Raw genomic sequence first — 16,025 nt, 5'->3', positions numbered from 1 at the left:
TCAGTGCCCAGCATTGCACTAAGTTTTTTATGGAGTATCTCATTTAATATTCACCAGTCTATAAATTACGGTTCTCTTTGACCCCATATTTTACAGATGAGGAAACTAAGACTTTGAGAGGTTATTACACAGTGAGTGTTGGACGGGATGAGACTGGATTCTAAGCAGCCTGCTTCCAGAGGCTGAGGTCATAACTGCTCAGCAGAGAGACTGTTTCCAGTAAGTCCCAGGATGGTTGTAACCACCAAGGGCCCCAGCAAGGCAAAGCTGCATGTCATGCTTGCCTTTTGATATTATCCTCTGTTGCCGCAGACCCAAATCCAGCCCAATCCAGCCCCAACTCTCCTTTTGTTTTCTGGCTCCAAAGAGCCCTCAAATCTGCATTTTTTTCCTAGGACTTCTCTCCCCTTAAGTCTTATTCTTCAAAAAGCATATTCTCTTCTTTTCCTTCAGCCTCAAGTTTAACTTTTCACTATTGCTCAGGCCAAAGGAACATCCTATTCGAATAATGACACACTGTGATGTGAATGGATGACGCTCAGCTGTAGAAAAATGGTTCTTAGAAGGAAGAGCTTGGAATTCCCTGGTGGTCCAGCGGTTAAGAGTCTGCGCTTCCACAGCAGGGGGCCTATGTTCGATCCCTGGTCAGGGGAACTAAGATCCCACAAGCCACGTGGCACAGCCAAAAAAAGAAAAATATGGAAGAAAGAGCTTGGTAATCTGAGGCAGATTCTTGAACAAAGTCCATTTCTGCTTCTCCTTGCCTGCAGTGCTTCTCAATACAGACTGGAAGAATGAGGCCCAATAATTTGAGCACTTCTTTTCTCTCCCCAGCCCATGCCACTTGTGAGCTGCAACATGGAGGCCAACTTCTACATGAGAGACAAAAAAAATAGTGCTTTTGTTCCATGATTGACTTGGGAGCTCAGAGAAACAGAAAAGAATTAAGATATGTACTGAATTTGTAGGGAGTAAAAGCGTTGCAGTAAGAGAACAGGAACTTGGGACAAATACTAAGAAAGTTTTGAAAGTTTTCCTTCAGGAAGAGATTTCTGTATTTTAAGCCACATATTCAGCTTGGGCCCACTGTATGTAAGGGGATTAGAGCTTGTAGATAAAGAGAAGGTTATCTTTTAAGAAGTCAAAAAATAGGACACAGTACAAAGGAAAATGACTGGTTTTAGTTACAATCTTGAGGCGAAAACATAAAATCAGAAATATGCCCTTTATAAAGGGCATAAATATACTTTAAAATTGTGTTTTCAAACTTGAGGTTTGAAAAGCGTGGGTTAGATTTGATTCTCAATCTACTTGGGCCAGTAAGATAAGCCACATTTCTGTGTGTGTAAGGAGGAGTTTGAGGCTCGTCTCAGTTACATTGGATTGAAACAGAAATGCAAGACAAGTTAGGTCAGTTAAGAAAAAGAAATGAGTAAATCTTAAATTTGAAACAAAAGTAAGTCAATCAAGATGTCTTTGACTCAGTAGGTTAGTTTACAGATTTCCTAGAACATCAAGCATTTAAAGCAGTGGAGTTGGTCCCTGGTTCAGGGGTAAAAGAGAAATTCATATTTTCAATTTATCTTGTGGTGATAAACAGATTTTAACTAATCAGAATCCTAGTAAATGCATCATAATTCCAAGTAATTTTTTTCTGTATTACTTGAAAGACATGTTCAAGTTTAACCAAAAATGATGACTTTTTAAAGTTAAATGACTTTTCATTTTGAGAAAATGATGTAGATTTGGATCCAGACAATAAGACAGGTAATGCTGAGCCCCCTTAGGATGTAGGCAACCCCCCACTTCTATGGTTTTATAGGCCTCGGGGGGCTCCCCTCTACTTTGCTTATGCTTTCCCACAGGCGGATGCCAAAATGGTCTTCTTTTGGCTTACAAGTGTACTTAATATAAACATTCAACTGCCTTTAGAAAGGAAAACTTTTACCATTATCCTTCACAAGAAAGACGGCAGATATGTGACCTTCCTGCTTTCCCTTCATGGCCACCATTGGCCTTCAACCTTAGATTTCTTCCCCAGTGTGTCTAGTCCCAAGAATCCATTCTTCAACATAGCTGTTCAGGAAGACTTGGAATCAGTTAGTCTTGACCTTTAAGTTGAAACTTGCTTGACACTCCTGATTTATGTATTATGCAAATGAGCTTATTAAGCCTTTGAAGCAGCAAATTTTTGAGAGTGTGAAAGGAAAGAAAGTATAAGGTTTTGGGATTTGAGGGCAAGACTAGGACATTACCGCCAAGGTGGTACATAAACTTTGCTCATAGCTTTTTAGAGCGGTAGATCAACCATATATCAAATATCTACTATGTGCTGTGTAACATAGTGCTTTGTGTTTGTTATGCCATTTTTTTTTCTTTACAACAGCTCTATGTGGGAGTGTGTGGGTGGGCAGATGTGTGTGTGAGAGAGAGACAGAGACAGAGAGAGCAGTCTCAAGTGTTCAGAGGAGGAAACTGAGCCTCCGTGATGTTAAAATGACTTGTTCAAGGTGAAAAAGCTAGTAAGTGCAGAGCAATAGTGCATATCTCAAGAGTTCCTATCATTCCAGTATACCCTGCAGTTTTATACACTGTTTCCAGAGTAATATAGAATTGGATCAGGATGGGTGGCAAAAGAATCTTCTCAAGGTTGCCTGCATTTTAGGGCTATGCTCCTTAGCAACAAAATTCAATATAAATTTGGGTGGACAAAGAATGGAAACCTCTATTCGTTCAACCTTTGTTATTTCTGCTGATGAACAATAATGCAGTTCCTTGAAGATTATGTGAATCAAGCTATTTTCCAAGGGTGCATTATATTTACCTAAATTTTTCTTCTGAGGTATTTGACTATTCTTATTCACAGTTAATTTTTCCAATTTCATTTTACAGATTCATCTGATAAAATTAAATAAAATGCTTTGAGGGAACTATATTGTAATAAATACCTCATAATGAATAAAGAAATAACATTTTGAGGATGGCACAATCAGTTTTAGCAAGTATCAGGTTTGAATTTCAGTAGCCTTATATGTACAATTTTTAAAGTTATTGATTAAAGCAAGAATTTTACCAGACCTTTTATATATAACAGATATAAAACTGATTATGTATTAGATCACTTTATGAATTTCTAAGTATGGGCTATTCTTTTATTTTCAATTTCAGTTGACCTCATGAGGAACAGTTTCAATATATATTTCAAACCAGGATTAGTGAATATATTTTTATAGTGATTCTTCTGTGATGAAACTCTATTGCTTAAGGAAAGTCAAGTAATAAGCATTTATTGACCACCTACTATATGACTAACATTATATTGGAACCCTAGTTAGAGTGCTGAAAAAAAATTACAACCAATGGATTCTTAGTGTTGAAAAAGCCTTCCATGTGGCCAGACTGTAGCCTGGCCGGACTGCAGTCTACTCTGAAGCGTCTATGGCATGATCCACCACAGCTCAAATACATCCTCTAAGTTCTCATTAATAATAGCAAACACTTATGTACCACTTACTAGGTGCTTGGTCTTCTTCAGCTCACTGCACAGTAATTAATTTAATCCTCTCTACAACCCTATAAAGTGGATACTCAGTTTTATAGAACAGAAATCTGAGGCACAAAGAGATTGAGAAACTTGACCAAGATCAAAGCCACCAGGTGGTTGAGCTAAACTTTGAACCTAGGCAGTCCCACTGCGCATCTGTGTATTTAACGTATATTCAGGTGTCTGAGCTGGATGCTCTTGTTGTAATCCAGGAGGAAGCAGGTGAGTGTCTGAATAGAGGGAGGTGGTATGAATGAGAAAGTTGAGAGTTGAAGTGACACACCAAAGATCAGACAGCTAATTAAAGCCAGAATCAAGATTAAATGTCTAAATGAATCTATTTGTCTTTTAGAATGTATTGTTCTGAACAGTATCTACTTGAGGGAAAAAGAGTAATCACATTGTCAAGTCAGAGCTAGGGTGACTGTATCTATCATATGATTCAAACCGGGACACTTCTGAGAGTAAAAGTGGTGTTATTAATACATGAGGCATTCTCGTGTGATTGTGGGGCTATAACAGAAAAAGAGTACAGATGGTCACCCTACTCATAGCCACCAAAAGAGGTCCTTCTGAAACGCTCTTTGTAGAAACCACACCTCCTGGTTTCCAGTCTTGAATGAAAATAATCCTGGGGGGAAGAATATATATTCAGGATTTAATTTCCAGCTGGGCCCCTTCATTATGGATGATGTTTAAGGACCAGTTCCCTACCTACCTACTCTGCCTTGGCCCACACATGACACACAAGCCACTGTAATCAATTAGTTGTTTGGAAGAAAAAGATGGGCTTCATTTATTAATACCTCTGGTGTCACCTCCATTGTCTCATGTTCGCTCATTTCTGATTGCTGCCTTATAGTTGCTCCGTTCTGCTGCTGACTGGTCTGCTGGTATAAAGTACCATGAAGAGTCCATCCATGCTGCTTACGTCTATGTGATAGAGAACAGCAAACACTATATCTATATAGAAGTAAGTCTTGCTCGTGTCAATTGGTATGACAACCTGCCTTCCTGTAAATACCACAGAGACTGCAGGGTCCCCGAACCCAGGACCTGCTACATTAATAAGTGTATGTTGAGATGTGAAGAGGTCACCTGAATTTTGATTCCCCCAGCATACCTGACATTCGCTTTGCATTTTAATTAACTCGGGACTCTAACAGGAATCCCCCAAATCCTTATTATTAAAATGTATCAATTCGTAATATTATCAGCCAGAAATATCACACCGTGGAGACGTAGGTTTTGATTTGGCTTGAGTTGGAAGGTGTAAATGTGAGGCATGTGCCGCTTCAGGAGAGCACACGCAGGGGTAAGCTGTTAACCTAGAGACCACTGGATGCCTCTGGTTTGGGGATGTTGGAGTGGGGAGAGGGCAGGAAAAGGAACATGGAAAAGGGAGATGTAAGAATAGCGAGGGCAAGTACCAACTTCTTCAATTCTGTGTCAACTGCCATTCATTATAAAGCTTTTTCAGTTCTCAGAGTTTGTGTGTAAAGACTAGGAGAAAACCCGTGGGTACTGTATTTAGTTTGGGAACCTTAATTGTGCTTCAAAGTAGATCTGGAGCTAGTTCAGAGCACTTGGAAAATCCTTAAAAAATAAAAAGCCGTGACAATGGAAAGATAACTCAGAGCACATCTCTCTTCTTTATTTTAGTATTTTCTTTCCCACTGAATTTAAAAATATATATGGAGAGAGATGGGGTCACTGGAGAAAACCATTCTAGCCCTACTTTCCTTCCCCTTGAGTCCTGGCCCTATCCCCTTCCATGAAGTGACAATTAATTAAAGGAAAGTGGGAAAGAATTGGAGCTTAATTTATTTTACAGGCCTGGAGAAAGAGAAGGCTGATTAAAACTATTAGCAGGCTAAATGCAATGTGGTATCCTGGATGGGATCATGCAACAGAAAAAGGACATTAGTGGAAAAATTAGTGAATTCTGAACGAAGTCTAGAGTTTAATAAAACTAATACTATTAGTGTTATTAATTTCAACAATTATACCATAATAATGTAAGATGTTAATGGCTGGTTCATCTGTTACCCAGCATCCTTTTGCTTTGTCTCTTTTTAGTAGTATTAAATCAGCCTTTCTTTGTAACGCTACCACAGTACTAAATGAGGTCAGGAATGCCACATTAACACACATGGCTGTGGACAGAAACTTGGTTGAAATGCCTGTAGCCGAGGTAAGCAGTTGGCATTCACCCTGCTCCCTCCAAAAAAGGAGAAGTGAAGGATGTGAGTCTGTGCTACAGCTGCTGAGGAATGCTAAGCTTCTCTGTGATATGAATTCAGAACAAACACGGTTTGGTTGCCACTGAGATTTTGATTGTTTGATGCCCTAAAGGGAAACATATTCTCAAATGAGTTCTTGTCTTCCTCAAAGTTTGTCTTCTGGAAGCTGTTTACAGCTTTATGCACTTAAGTTTAAAAGCGTGTACAATAGTAAAAATGATAATGTGGCAAAAGGATGATAATCCTATTTCGAGTCATTGCCTATATATCACTTTACCTAAGATGATCAGCAAAGATTACTCTGTGATGATTATACTTATAAGTTACAGGTGTGTTATAACTATTTGTATAGTAAACAGAGCATGTGATACTCATAATATTTGTACCTAACTTTCAACAATCCATAATGTAGCAGCTGAATCTTCCATACCATTATAATAATAATGTTGTACCCTGGTTCCTAAGTAACAGTTTTAAAGAATGTTGCATGAATCTATAAGCAGAAGTACTTAAAGAAAAAAAATAAAAATATTTCTCTTTCCATCTTATTGGTTTATTTGTATAATGCAACATACTTACAAAAGAGATTTGTAACTACTTAAAATAGAAGTTCGGGAATAATAAGAGACCTAAACAAATGAGATAAGATCAAGGCAGATACTAGGAAATAGTGGAGAAAATTAGGCCAGAATTCTGCCATCTACCCTGTTCAGAAATAAACTTAGCATGAGATAGAATGTTTACCAATATGGAATTTTTAATCAGAAGCATTTATACAATATGTGAATCTGAAAAACCTGATTTCTCTATTAAGTTCAAAATGTTCCTACCATTCTAAGAATGTAGCTTACAAGGAATTTGCATGATTAAATAATAATTTAGCTTTCCACTTTACTAAGATGATATAGGTAATATTGCTTAGAAATGCATGAGACCCAGAGTGACATGAGACTTCTTTTATTCCCAGTGTCATTTACTTTCCCGAGGTGATTTTAGGAATCAGAACATGTCTGCTAGGTGAAACATTTTTAAAAACAATATCAAAGTAGTTTTTTGTTATATACCACATTTTCCTTATATGCATGCTACTAAGATAAGAAAAACTTGTTATAAATCTCATTTATTTTGTGTAGAACCAGTTTTTCATAAGCTGCGCTGATGACAAAGTTGTGTTCAACAAGGTTGGCGATGCCATTGCTCAGAGGATACTGAAAGCTCACAGGTAAAGTTTTTGCCATTTTGGTAGGAGTTGTTACTGCAGATGTTCTTGCATTTACTGCTAAAATGACTTTTGAAAGCCCATTTTTAAAATACTGTCTTTTTCTAACAGGCATGACTTTGGTTCAACTACCAGTAGGTTACTGATTCCTTAAATCTGAGTCAGTTGCTAAAAATTTTTGAGTCCATTTTTGAGGGGCTCTGAATGCTTCCAGAGCACAGTCATTTTTTCCTGGCCAGTCTCTTTCCCACGCATTAGATTTGTGATTTGATTTATTTAAAGGCAGACAGTGAGCTGTGTTCACTTAAAACTCAAAGCAAAATAGTCATAACGTTTTTCCATGGGTTATATTTAAATTCTTTTTACCTTCTGTCGTATTTTTTCAGCTCATGGGATTATTTTCTTTAATAACACTTCTATTAAGATATAATTCACATACCATACAATCCACCCAAAGTGGACAATTTAGTCATTTGTAGTATATTCACAGAGTTGTGTGCAACCATCGCTGAATCAATTTTAGAACGTTTTCATCACCCCAGAAAGGAACTGCACACTTATTAGCAGTCACTACCCATTCCCCCTATTCTTAGCCCCTGGCAACCACTAATCTACTTTCTTTCTCTGTAGATTTGCCTGGTCTGGTCGTTTCATATAAATGAAATCATACAATATGTGATCTTTTGTGACTTGCTTCTTTCACTTAGCTTAATGTTATAGAATGTACCAGTATTTCATTTATTTTTATTGTCAGGTAATATTTCATTATCTGGATATACTTCATATAAATGGATTTATCCATTCATCAGTTGGTATATATTTGGGTTGTTTCTACTTTTTGGCTATTATGAATAAAGATGCTATAAACATTCTGTACTAGTTTTTATGTGAGACATGTTTTCATTACTCTAGGGTTGGAATTACTGGATCATATGGTAACTCTATGTTTAACAGTTTGAGAAACTGTCAGAATGTTTTCAAAAGTGGCAACACCATTTTACATTCCCATAGTGTATGAGGGTTCCAATTTCTCTGTATCATCACTAATACTTATTATTATCTCTCTTTTTGATTATAGCGATCCTAGTAGGTGTGAAATGGTATCTCATGTGGTTTTGATTTGAATTTCCCTAATGACTAATAATGTTGAGTATTTTTTTGTTTATTGGACATTCATGTATTATCATTGTCCATTGTTTAATTAGGTTGTCTTTTTTTATTTTTATTATTTTTGCGGTACGCGGGCCTCTCACTGTTGTGGCCTCTCCTGTTGCGGAGCACAGGCTCTGGACGCGCAGGCTCAGCGGCCATGGCTCACGGGCCCAGCCGCTCTGCGGCATGTGGGATCTTCCCGGACCGGGGCACGAACCCGTGTCCCCTGCATCGGCAGGCGGACTCTCAACCACCGCGCCACCAGGGAGGCCCTAGGTTGTCTTTTTATTACTGAGTTGTAAGAGTTCTTTAGGTATTCTGGATACAAGTCATATCAGATTTATGATTTGCAAATATTTGCTCCCATTCAGTCTGTTTTCTTTTTTACTTTCTTGGTAGTGTCCTTTGAAACTCAGAAGTTTTAAATTCTGATAAAGTTCCATTTATCTTTTTTTTTTCCTTTATTGCTGTGCTTTAGTTTCATAGCAGAGAAACCACTGCCTGATCCAAAGTCATGAAGATTTATGCCTGTTCTCTTCTAAGAATGTTATAGTTTTAGCTCTTACATTTAGGTCTTGATTCATTTTTAGTTACTTTTTGTATGTGGTGTGAGGTAGAGGTCCAACTTCATTCTTTTGCATGTGAATATACAGTTGTTCCAGCACCATTTGTTGAAAAGTCTATTCTGTCCCTAATGAATTGTCTTGACACCTGGGACTATTTCTTTTTATGGCTGATTTTAGCTCTGTGTAAAAACAGCAAAATAAACAAACAAACAAAATCATTACATTTTATTATCTTAATTCATTGAACATATGCAGTGGAGAATGTTAAGTACATAAGCATTTGGGGCTTAAAACATATTTTGACTTCCAGTGTCCTGTGGTACTTTAATATCTTTTTTTCACAAAATATGTGGGGAGTTTTAGACTAAGAACATTTTATAACAACAACTACCAGCACTTTATATGATTCACAGTTTATATCTACAGACTCTTACTGAATTTTCACAACTACTCTTGAAAGTAGATCATATAGTTTTGTTCTTATTATTATTGTTGTTTCTGTACATTTTTATTTTTTTCTGCTTAATTCCTTTATCAGCATTTAAGCGAGATACCTCTGCATTTTTTAGTGGTTGGTCTGGGGGTTACAATATGCATCTTTTTTTTTTTTTGTCCCCATTTTTAAAGTTAAACTGAGTTGAAAGAGTTAGTGTGACTTGTCTGGGCCACTAACAGCAAAAGGCAAAAACAGCTTTGAAGCCAAGTCTTTGGACTTCGGACCCAATGCCTCCCACACCATGTAACTCCAATGCATTGACAGTTAGGATTAGAGACCACTTCAGGGTTGCCCCAAATTGAAGCAAGTAGGTTGGGCCTTTATAATCTCCTCCTCCCATTGACTGGTCTTTGGATGTAGGCTGACTTCAGGAAATGGGCATGGCCTTGGGTGAGGCAGGCCTCTTTGGCCTCTGGAGGGCAGTTCCTGGAGAAAGGCTTCACTGTGAGTGAGTAGCCAGTGGCCAGCTCTCTCAGCAGCTGGGGGAATGGCTGTCTTGATCCCACAGTGAGGGCCTTTGGGCAGCAAGGCACAATACTCACCCATCCTGCGGGCTGTACAGTGTTTCTCACCCCTTCCCATGCATCAAAATCACCACTTTACAAACACACAGAGGGCTGGACTCAACTCCAGGCTTGCTGGATCAGAATTTTCTGGAGGAGGGCCCAAGTACCTGTATTTTATAATATTCCACAGGCACTGCCAGGATTATATAGTACTCATCTAGAACAGCATATATGGCCATAAATATGAATGATGGTCTGTGTTTTTACAAGTGACCTTTATTCTTTGCCTTCTCATATGCTTTTTTTAAGAAAGTCACCAAGGACTGTTTCTGAGATGACTTAAAAGCAGTCTTGTTTCCAGTTAAACACATATGTACACACAGAGATTCCTTGCATCCTTTCCAGTCTCCAGTCTCCCAATTTTCTGGGTCAATTTATGTCTCATTTACAAAATTGCATTATATTTCTGACAACTCTTGCATTTTATTGATGTAGGAGCGTCCCCTTTATAAAGCACATTTGACAAAAAAGAAAAATAATTTTTTCATGAAATTGAAATGTCACAAAAATACATTAAATTGACAAATGAGCTCATTGGGCTGAGCAGTGAATCATGAATTTTGGAACTTTGACAGCTGATTAGGAGAGTAGGATGAATCTCAACTTCACTCATTCCAGTTATTGACTTATTAGTACGTGGTTTAGTAAGTATCTGTAAGATTTGTTTTTAAGTGTTCAGGAGCCTGAATGAATATTTTTCTTTAGCATATTAATTTGTCTTTTAGTATCTGGATTTCTTCTAAAATCATAGCACTTTAAGGCTGGAAGGAATGTTAAGATATTTTCTGATTGAACATTTCCCAGTGACCTTGGGATCCACAGTAAGAGAGCATGGTAAGGTAGCATCTGTTGCAGATTTTATCTCATGCTTAGAAGTTCACAGAGCACCTTAAAGGGTGGCAATTTCAAGCTCACTTTGTCGAAACTGGGAAATGAGTTCGTCAAATTTCAAATTAACTGTGTGTCATTTAGCTTTGATCTCTCAATAATCTCACTTGCTTTGATAGTCACATTTTAAAGTGGTATGTATATTACACATTCAAACTTAGTGGATACACACACATATCCTGGAAACCTATTTTACATTTTCCCCCTCCTCTGTATCTCCACATTATCGTTTATCTCCTGTGTTAATTCCAAACTGTAAAATATATTTTCATTGAATAATTTCAAATCTGTGAGCTTGTATTCTTAGGAAAAAGGTAAAGGTAGAATTAAAAAGCTCATCTTGCAGGCTGCCTACAGTGGCTCCCCTTCTTCTCACTGAGGGCTGTTGTGTGCCATCCTCAAGCTTACCCCTCTCTCTTCCTTTCACTCTTCTGCTCTCTACTCTTCTGAAACTCAGAACTTCCCTGCCAGAGTCATGTGCCTAGCAACAAGTATAACTTTGGTTGTTGGAAAAAGAAGAGAATAGAGCACAAAGCAGATGGAGGGAAATGACAGTCAGCATTCGGCCAGCCTGACCAAGGAACACAGACTCTCTTCCAGGACCCTCCTACCCTAGAGAGATTGGCGTCTTTAAATTGCCAACTTCTCTCGACTGGGCTGAGCCTTTACTTTTATGCCAGTGCTGGAATCTGGTCCCACCTCAGTTCCCTAAAGTGAGTTCTCTGCTTCCCTCACTTTCTCCTCATTCTTTCTCAGCAGCTGTAATTTTTTTAAATTAAATTTTATTGGAGTATAACTGATTTACAGTGTTGTGTTAGTTCCTGCTGCACAGCAAAGTGAGTCAGTTATACATATACATATGTCCACTCTTTTTTAGATTCTGTTCCCATATAGGTCATTACAGAGTACTGAGTAGAGTTCCCTGTGCTGTACAGTAGGTTCTTATTAGTTATCTATTTTGTATATAGTAGTGTGTATATGTCAATCCCAGTTTCCCACTTTATCTTTCCCCCACTTTGCCCCTTGGTAATCATAAGTTTGTTTTCTACATCTGTGACTCTATTTCTATTTTGCAAATAGGTTCTTTTGTACCATTTTTTTAGATTCCACACATAAGCAATATCGTAAGATATTGTCTTTGACTTACTTTACTCAGTATGCCAATCTCGAGGTCCATCCATGTTGCTGCAAATGGCATTATTTCATTCTTTTTTATGGCTGAGTAATATTCCATTGTATATATGTACCACATCTTCTTTATCCATTCTTCCATCAATGGACATTTAGGTTGCTTCCTGGCTATTGTAAATAGTGCTGCAGTGAACATTGGGGTACATGTATCTTTTTGAATTATGGTTTTCTCAGGGTATATGCCCAGGAGTGGGATTGCTGGATCATATGGTAGCTCTATTTTTAGTTTTTTAAGGAACCTCCATACTGTTCCCCATAGTGGCTGCACCAATTTACATTCTCACTGGCAGTGTAGGAGGCTTCCCTTTTCTCCACACCCTCTCCAGCATCCATAATTCTTTACAGAAACAGGCCAAGCCTCCATGATCTGATTGATGACCTAGAGCCTCAGAACACTGTTCACCCCAAGCTGAACTAAAAATAACTGTGGGAATCTCTGCAGAAAACAAAAGGTCTGCTCTAAAAAAGTAGAACTGTCTTCGAGTTGAGCCCAGCCCCCAACCCACTGGAAGCCTATCTTTGACAACTCAAATAGGACTAGAGATCAGGGTGAAGAAATCATAATCCACAGTCTAGAATTGACTGCCTTATACCATGTTTGAATAAGCCAAAATGTAGAGTGTAACCAGATGGTCCAAGTAGAAAACATTTTAAAACACTGTGTGCCATGATTGTACGGTTTCTGAGGGTGAAACCATTTTTGCTTATGGAAACTTGACATGCATAATTTTGCTGCCCTGCTAAAAAGTTTGGAGGGAGAGAGTGCATTTTGCACTGTTATCACCACAGGCTTGACACATGCAATGAAATTAGGCAGTTGATTTAATGCTTCTGTATTTTAATATTAAACTGCACTGGAAAACACACAATTCCACTGCCTTGGAAAATACACAGTTTTGAAAATTGCTCAAACTCTTCATGCTTCCTATGACCGTAGAACAGTGCCAGGTAGTGCTTGCAGTTTGCGCATGCGTGATGGTATGAGGGACCTCCTCTGGGGAATCTGAAATTAATTGGGAACCAGATGTCTGGAGATCTGAGTTCTTCCCAACTCTGTGTCTACAGGTATGTGACCTTTTGAATCTATCATTTTTGCCTTTCTGTCACTCTGTTTTTTCACCAACAAAGAGAATAATAATATCTGCCCTACCTATCTCATATGAATAGATGTGAAAGCAATTTGAAAACCGTAAAGCACCAGTTCACGTAAGAAATTATGTTATGTCCAGGGAATTCATCATCTGGAAATATGCTAGCTCATGGTAAATTCTAGCAGGGACAAAGAACCACAATATCAAATCACCTATTTAGAAATTAATATTTATGTTAGAAACAAATGTTTTAATTAAAGAGGTGTTTAATGTGCCTCATTGTAAATTGTTAGATGACTATTGCTGGATAAGGGCAACTTGCTTTGGTTCCCTATTGCTGGCACTTCTCGTCCTGTGCCAAGTAGAGGCACACGATTAAAACACTGTCTAGAGGTGTCCTGCCAGAAAGCTGTAGCCGACTCCTCATGGGAATCCATTTCTGGATTCCCCATTTTTGATTGGATTACATCTTCCCCCAAAATATAAAATAAAATGTATTCTGAAACATAATGTGTGTTCAGTTTTGCTTTGCTTTGTTTTAATTTTAGGTACTGTTGATGATTCTTTGAAGCTTTCCAATTGAAATCACTGGTTGTTAATTGATTAATAATGTTATCAAATCGTTTTTGAGGCATTCCACATCCAAGGTGCTTTTTATGCATGCCTTCATTTAATTCTCACATCAGCCTTATGAAGTGGATGCATAATGATTTCCATTCTACAGATGAGGCAGCTGAGGCCAAGTGCAGTTATGGTAACTTGCCCACGTCATGCAGCTATTGATGAGTAGAACTGTGACTCAGACCACATCTTCAGGACTTAAACTTGTGCTCTTTACCTTGTGCTACCTTTGTAGCTCAGCTACAAAGCTTCCCTCATTTCAAGGGAAGTAGAAATGTTCTAATGTTAAGCCTGCAAGAAATCTAGAAGAGGTACTTTATTTAAAATTTTTTTTAAATCAAATAAACATTTTCTTTTTTTAAAGTAATTGCTTGATTAAAATTTCTTAGGTTTAGGGCTTCCCTGGTGGTGCAGTGGTTGAGAGTCTGCCTGCCGATGCAGGGGACACGGGTTTGTGCCCCAGTCCGGGAGGAGCCCACATGCCGCGGAGCGGCTGGGCCCGTGAGCCACGGCAGCTGAGCCTGCGCGTCCAGAGCCTGTGCTCCGCAACGGGAGAGGCCACAACAGTGAGAGGCCCGCATACCGCAAAAAAAAAAAAAATTTCTTAGGTTTAAAGAAAAATCTACATCCTGTAATTACCACATCCTATAACTTGTGTACCAAGTTGAAAGGACATGTTGGGTATATTTCAGGATCACTGTCTTAATGAAATTTAAGCTGCAGTTATAATAAAAGAAGAAAAATATGAAAATTAAGTATGCCAATGGCTGGTTTCACATTTTATCTTGTGGGATAATCTCCCAAGCTCTATGAAATTCATGGAGAAGAGGTTACATTAGGGCAGAGATGACAGATCATGGCAGGAGAACTTTTGATTTAGATCATTTAATTGCTTTTATTTGATTCCAAAAATTATATAAATGATAATCTCAGCAGATAGAGAGAGTAAAGATTAGTACTGGTCCGAGGCCACAAATCCATTTTGAGCCTGAGCATGTACCCTGGCAGAGAGATGAAGGAAGGGAGAGACTCTTTTAAAAACGAAAATGGGCTATTGTGGGAACAGTTTAATAAGAGGTTCTGTAGAATCTTATTTAAGGGACACTGAGGGACATGCCTGCCAAAGGTTATCAAGTCCAGAGTGAAGTCTAAGTCACACATGCTGGGCTGACCCTGAACATTCTTCCATTTAAAAGCTTGCCGTTTTCAATAGATAACCAATGAAAAAAATTATGTGTGTGTGTTTTTGTGTGCTCACACAATATGTAAGGTCATAATCTATAAAAATCTCACGTATGATATGCAAAGTCAGTGCTAAATAGAACCAGCATTTCTAGTGGGCCAACAATGATTTTCACCAACTCCTTCCTTTACAGATGAGAAAACTGAAGCCCAGAAAAGTTTACTGCTTTTAAAAGATTTGCCAAACACAAAATAAAATGGGCTGTGTCCCAAACCACTGAGAAGATACAGATCCAATTCTCCCATAACTGATACCACTATAGAATAAAATTCTCTCCACAAAAAAAAAAACCAACCACTAATCCCCAACCACAATTCTTCTTACTTCTGGCAGCGTTCACTGCTGCAAAATCTACAACGAGAAGATTTATACCAGCTCCTGAAGTTTATGGCAATGAAACATGATCTATAAATCTCAAATTCTCAAAAAATAAAGCATCTTGTCACTGGAGAAACACAATGAGCTCCTTTGGGGCCTTCTTATAGATCCTGAGACCCCACTCTGAGCAGAAGACCCCTGACTACCCACCATGCTGGGGAAGGAGGAGGTGAAGGAGGAGGGGTTCTTCTGGAGAGAACAAGGTGGGAAGTTAGAGGAAAACCACTGCTAAGACCCACTTATGTTGCTGAACTAGGACTTGTTTGTTGTTTTTTGTTTTTTTGCGGTACGCGAGCCTCTCACTGTTGTGGCCTCTCCCGTTGCGGAGCACAGGCTCTGGACGCGCAGGCTCAGCTGCCGTGGCTCATGGGCCCAGCCGCTCCGCGGCACGTGGGATCCTCCCGTACCGGGGCACGAACCCATGTCCCCTGCATCGGCAGGCGGACTCTCAACCACTGTGCCACCAGGGAAGCCCCTAGGACTTGTTTTTAAAGGGACAAAGCAGCAGTTCAGCAAATCACAAAAATTGAAAATATTAAAGATCCCACATTCTCATCACCTAAACAATTTACTTTTTGTTTTCCTGTTTTCTTTTTGGTCCATATTAATATGCAGACATATTTTCTGAGTTGTAATTTATTTCCTTTTCCTGTAACTCACTTGGATTTCTGTCTCAAGTCCCTTTTCCACACAATAGAAGGAAATTTAGTTTAGTCACTTCCTGATAAATGTGGCCAAATCCAGTGGTTTCTCATTTCTGCTCTGTATTCAGTCCGTCTGGGTGCTCCCTGGTCTTTCCTCCCCTCCCCCACCCTTGGTATAGACGC

At 38.7% G+C, this 16,025-nt stretch overlaps 1 protein-coding gene across 2 annotated transcripts in view; it reads left to right on the top strand.

Annotated features, from left to right (window-relative positions):
• Positions 1-16,025, top strand: part of PLD1 (phospholipase D1) — a 113,450-nt gene that overhangs the window by 59,689 nt on the left and 37,736 nt on the right. For both annotated transcript variants that reach the window (XM_065877027.1, XM_065877026.1), the window contains 2 exons: positions 4,407-4,517; positions 6,921-7,009. In XM_065877027.1, coding sequence (XP_065733099.1) covers positions 4,407-4,517; positions 6,921-7,009 — 200 coding nt within the window. The remainder of the gene's footprint in view (positions 1-4,406; positions 4,518-6,920; positions 7,010-16,025) is intronic.

Source organism: Phocoena phocoena, chromosome 4 (genome assembly GCF_963924675.1).
Source record: "Phocoena phocoena chromosome 4, mPhoPho1.1, whole genome shotgun sequence".
NCBI lineage: Eukaryota > Metazoa > Chordata > Mammalia > Artiodactyla > Phocoenidae > Phocoena > Phocoena phocoena.
This window is presented reverse-complemented; position numbering and strand designations above follow the sequence as displayed.